The sequence below is a fragment of the Brassica oleracea genome, chromosome C5, assembly GCF_000695525.1.
Source record: "Brassica oleracea var. oleracea cultivar TO1000 chromosome C5, BOL, whole genome shotgun sequence".
In the NCBI taxonomy this organism is placed as follows: Eukaryota; Viridiplantae; Streptophyta; class Magnoliopsida; order Brassicales; family Brassicaceae; genus Brassica; species Brassica oleracea.
The window spans coordinates 5,755,125-5,761,113 of NC_027752.1; the positions used below are offsets into that span (position 1 = coordinate 5,755,125).

At 27.5% G+C, this 5,989-nt stretch overlaps 1 protein-coding gene across 1 annotated transcript in view; it reads right to left on the bottom strand.

Moving 5' to 3' along the window:
- Nucleotides 1-5,286: 5,286 nt before the first annotated feature.
- The window catches only part of LOC106293923 (leucine-rich repeat extensin-like protein 1), a 2,743-nt gene continuing 2,040 nt past the window's right edge, over nucleotides 5,287-5,989 (bottom strand). Inside the window, exon 3 of the mRNA XM_013729557.1 lies at nucleotides 5,287-5,989. This exon is cut by the window's right edge and continues 6 nt beyond it. Within this exon, the coding sequence (XP_013585011.1) occupies nucleotides 5,401-5,989 (589 nt within the window). The 3' untranslated portion in view covers nucleotides 5,287-5,400.

The following is a 5,989-nucleotide window of genomic DNA, read 5'->3' on the forward strand; positions in this document are numbered from 1 at the left end:
TTAGACTGGTAAGGGATCCGTTTTAGTAGTTGGCTGTGTGGCCAAGGATTGTTATTTGATTAAGGTTGAGCATACCTTAGTCGGTGTGTTTTCGGATTAGCCTTAACCTTTGTTTATTGCGCTTAGGCTAAGTTGATTGTTATTTTGGGTTGTCGGGGCTAGCTACTAGGTTTTGGGTAGAGGTAGCCAGCTCACTGAGTGACCTTACGTTACTCACCCAACTCTCGTTGTCTTTTTTTGCAGGAGACCAGTTTGTAGAGGATTGGACGCATAGGCCACCGGAGTAGATTTGCAGTGCATTTGGCTACGGTTTGATTCTTAAAACATTTTATGTTTCCGTTGCGTTTTATTTGGATTTGGGATCCCTAAAATATTTAAATGTTCTTAAAAGACATAGAATTGAATTTAAAAATTAACGGGTCCAAATGATATTGGTTTAGTCCGAACCAACACAATGTTAGGTCTTTGTACGAGTTGAAAAGCCTTAGGCCTTGATCTAATGGAACCATTAACTTTGGGTAAGGGTTGCAAAGCCTTCAACCTTAAGTCAGCGGGACGTGTTAGTGGACGAACTGGTCTAGGTCGCAGCGTAAATTTTATGACTCTGACCGGATTGTCCCTACCCCGTCATGTAGCGCTTCCGGACCATGGTGTTTTGGTCGTCTGTCGGTCATGTTCTTGTTTGATTGTTGGCCAGTGGGTCGACCTATGCCTAGGACGGTTCGGGGGGGTTACAACGCTCGATCCGTACCCGGTATAAAATGTAAAAAATACCGTAATGAGTTTTGTAGGGCGGTACAAAACATATCAAATTCCAAAGTGTTATTACCCGAATCCGAATGGATAACCCAAAAAACGAAAAACCTGCAAAATTTTGAAAACCGATCTGAATGTCCAAATTAACCACAAATATAAATATTTGAACATAAATATGTACTTCAAATATTCAATTCTATATTTATTTTTAAATGGTATCTAAACATAAGTATTTAAATTTAAATAAGTATCTTATATATCCAATTCTATATAAATAAGTATTTATTTCTTATTTTTTGTTTTTAAATTTTGGATTTAACTTTGGATATATCTGAACTGAACTAATATAATCCAAAGTTGAATGATATAAGGTTACTTTATAAGTTTTAGGATGTGATAAAAATTAGAATCAAAACCAATTTTTTATATCTTAACATGATCTGTACTTATAATGTAAATTTATTTTTAACTGTTCTATTTGTTAAAATTTATTTTTATAATATAAATTAATTATATGATGTTCAACCCATCTCATATTTGATAAATGATTACATTTCTATGAAATAAGCGGCAAGAAACTGTAATTGTAAATCACAATATATAATTAAATATACCATATAATCAAATAATATTAATGTCAGCTAAATTTAGTATTGTATTTCAAAAATTCAAATATATTAAATTATATTTTAGTATTCTAATTTAGATATTATATTAAAATATATAAAAAAATATTATTTTAAATATCCTATTTGAATATTTTGCATTAATTAATTGAAGTATGTTGTAAACTTTATGAGTCCCTATATGTTATTATGTATATGTAATTATTTTAATTTATAATGTTTAAAACAGTTAGTAAATGGATTAAGTTATTATATATATATATATATTATTTACTGTAATAATTTAAATATAAATTATAAATATGAATTATTATAGAAATGTTATTTCTTATTCTGTAAATAAAAAATGAATTAATATTCATTTGTAATAAAATTTTCAAATAATTACGAATTTTCATTATTTAAAATAAATATTAAAAACAATAAATATTTATATTTTAAATAGAAAATAAGAAATCGTTGCGATTGAACATTTGAATGACGGATTACATTACAATCGGTTATAACTGTTTCAGCATATTCTTGTTTCCAATATAATTTGTACGTTGTACCATATATACGAAAAAGTATCTAATTGTTTGATACTTAAAAAAATCGCAACTGTTTGAATGAACTAATTTTAAAATCTGGATGTTAAATCGGTTATAACCATCATCAATAGTATTATGTTTCACGTATCTTTTTGATATAGATTGTTCGAGTTTTTCGATACTCATCTTTTAAATAAATGTGCCATTTTTTTGATGAAACTTGCTTGAAACTTATTAGTCAACTTTATTGTAATTAATATCGCATCGTAAACAAGTTTTTATTTCTTATATTTCTTATTGGATGATTTACATTCTACAAATATAATATTAGTATATGAGTTTTATATGGAGTAATATGAGTTTTTATATAGAGTGATAACACATTTCGTAGTTTGAAAAAAATAGGACCATATATTGATCAACGTTGTAGAAAGTTGTTATATTTCTAATAAACTATAGTTTACTACATAAATATAATGCATAATCTAACTTTTTTTTAATGGTATACATACTATGTAAGCGTATAGTTTAAATATTATATATAATATAATGCATAATCAAATCCTTTTTTAATCTTGTATGTACTATGTATGCGTATACTTTAAATATTATATAATATAAAATACTCGAGTTTTATATAATTGTAAGATATAAACTATTAAAATTAAAATTGAAAAACTTTATGTATCTTCATCCCCACGACTAGGTGGTGCCCAAACAAATTTAGTGACTATATATACGGCAATTTTTCATTGCAGTTTAATAATATTTACCCAATATTTCAAATCATTGAATGTATAACAATATATATGGCATTACTTTCCGTTATATATTCACAAATTAGTATTTTAAAAATTATTATAGGAATGTTTTGACTCAGACCAGTATTCGTATGGAAATTAGAACAATTTGTGCTACAATTATTTATTAATTTAAAGTCCTATACAAATTCTATTCAATTCCTTAGATTAAGCACTAAGATTTTGAAATTAAGGACTCAACCCATTACAACACGTCAATCTGGTTATATTCGATCAAGTTAATTTACAAAGTTAATTTGTTTCCTATATGTTGATTTCTTAATTATATTACTTTCCATAATTTTAAAATTGGCACATAAAAGTTAGGGATTAATTCGATTTGATTTAGGTGAGATAATACCCTTTTCTCTCTAATTTCATAAGCAAAACCCTATAAGTTATCCCTATATATAACATTACACTGAAATTCATCCACATCAAAACCTATTATTTTTCTAAATAGAAAAAAAAATCATGAATTTCGTCTCTGATTTTGCTTACATTGTTTTTTATCATGATAAGGTCGATTGAAGAATGTGATTAACATTGATGGGTTTCAAAAATTATTTTTGAACCTAATGATGTTCCAGAAATTGATGTCTTCAGAGAGAGGTATATCATTTCGTTTAGTGATTTTGGTAAATATATGTGTTTAGTTTGGTAAGTTGATACTTTGTTATGGTTTTCTATAGAATTGCAAACCAAGAGTTCTGAAGACACTTCTAACAGTAGTTGTGGTTTTATCAATTTTTTATTTGTTTCTTTCATATTTTATTATTCTGTTGCATATGTTTCGTTTTATTTTATATTCATAATTTATATAATTATGTATTTACTTACATAATAAATTTATATAAGTCTTTACTTACTCTTTTAAATGTATTTCCATAAAATATATTTAAAATACACCAATAGATTAGTCTATATAGTTTTAAAGTTATAATCTTTTTTAGTCCATCACTCCGCGCATGGCGCGGATTACTACCTAGTATACACTATAAACTGTAAAATGATATGATCGATCTGTTATGTAGTCTAATCAAAATTTTGGTATGATAGTGTAAATAATCTATAAAGATAAGATGAATATTTAATAAATGTATATAGTCAATGTTGTAATCGACTGTATGTAGGCTTAAGATGTATAAATAACATTAGACAATTTAGTGTAACCGATGTAATAGGGAAAATAATTTAATGTTATTATTAAATTGAATTGCCCTATCTAGATTACTTGCAAGTAGATAAATATTGCTTCTGTTTTAATAGTATTGATAAAGACATTATTAAATGGTCACAGAAAGAAAAGAAAAATAAACTAAACTAGAGTTTAACCATCGTGCGGATATTTTTTATTTTATAAATATATATAATTTTGATATTATCTTATTCGTTTTAAATATATGATTTACATTTTAGTGTTGTATATTGTGTAATTCTTTAATTTTATTGTATAAGTTTCTTATTACATTATTAATATATAGTGTTGTATATTGTGTAACTCGTTTTAATGGTAAATGATAATTTATTTAAATGAAATGTTCATTAAAAAAAAGGTTAATTTACCAATATAATATAATTTATATTTGATTCATATAATACTTTAATTTTAATATAGTATAGTATAATTTAAAATTCTATAAAATAGAATATAAATTATTTATTTTTATAATAAAAATCTATTTAATGTTAATTTATAATAATATTATATTGATAGTTACGAAATTAATTAATGCATTATAAAAGTATTTAAAAAATTTAGTACAATTTTTTTAGTTTTTTTCTCAACAGATTTTGTTTTAAGTAAAAAAAAAATTTAAGTTATTGTTAATTGATTTATTATTACTTCCTTTATTGACTATCAAGATGTTCTAGGAATGTTATATATCTGATTGATTAATATAAATAATAAAATATGTGATATTATATAATTAATTAAATGATCTTACTATAACTTGTCAACAATATATAAAAATAGTGATTTTATTATTTTAATAGAATAGATGAACTTTTTATTGGTTAAGTTATAATGGATTAACATATAAAATTTATAGGTGTACTTTGGCAAATTGTAAACCATGATGGGTTAGTGTATTTAGTTAACATATATCATACATGTGTAAAGTGCATAGTAAAACGTTTGGCGGAAGTAATATATTACATAACTATAATAAAACATGTATATGTAATATAATGAAACATGTATCTTTAATGAAAGTGAATAAGTCCAAAAAGTTAAAATATTACACATGGCTGGTAGCGATTTATGTTCTACTCTATATACTCCTGTTTTTTTTTTTTTTTTTTTTTTTTTTTTTAAACTCTAGGAAGATAAATAGAAATAGTCTAAGCAGGATAATTATTCGTTTGTTTTTTACGGAAGTTATATTGGTTTTAAACAGAAGTGGAATATTCTATTTTCTGTAAAAAAATCTATATTGTATAACCAAATAATTAGGAATGTTATATTTTTTTCTAATGAGCTGTGAATAGGTCCAATTTGAAATGACAATTTTTAAGTAGATAAAAAGTAGGACTCTAAATTAATAGCATAATAGGTACTAGGGAGTGAAAAATAACAAAAATATCCAAAAGTAAAAAATATTGAAAGAAAAATAACAAAATACACAAATTACTGTGTGCAGTCGTTAATCATAAGGCAATGTTTTTTCCCTCGATGGGTTGAAACTAGTAGTAAGACGGAGGAGGAGATGAAGTATACGAGACACTTGGAATCGGTGGAAGAGACGTGTCGGGGTAGGAAGGAAAAGAAGGTGATGATGTGTAAGAATATTCAGGAGTTGATTCGTAATTTGGTGGTGTTTGTGGAGGATGGACGTCGTTACATCCCTTTGCTGGCGGCGGAGACTGGCTTGGTGAGTAGTTGTACTCTGTTCGTGGTGGTGGACTTTGTGTTTCTGACGGATAGTAAACCGGTGTTGGTGGTGGAGGACTTTGTGTTACTGGTGGATAGTATACTTGTGATTGTGGTGGCGGACTTTGTGTTACTGGTGATGGTGGTGGAGGGCTTTGTGTCTCCGGTGAATAGTATACCGGTGATGGTAGTGGTGGACTTTGTGTTTCCGGTGGATAGTATACGGTCGATGGCGGTGGAGGGCTTTGTGTCACGGGTGCGTAATATACAACGGGCGGTGGGTGAGAAGATTCAGGACATGGCGGTGGTGGACTTGGAGGAGGCGGAGGTGGAGGAGATGAGTACACGTAAGGCGGAGGTGGAGACGAGTATACATAAGGCGGAGGTGGAGGAGACGAGTAC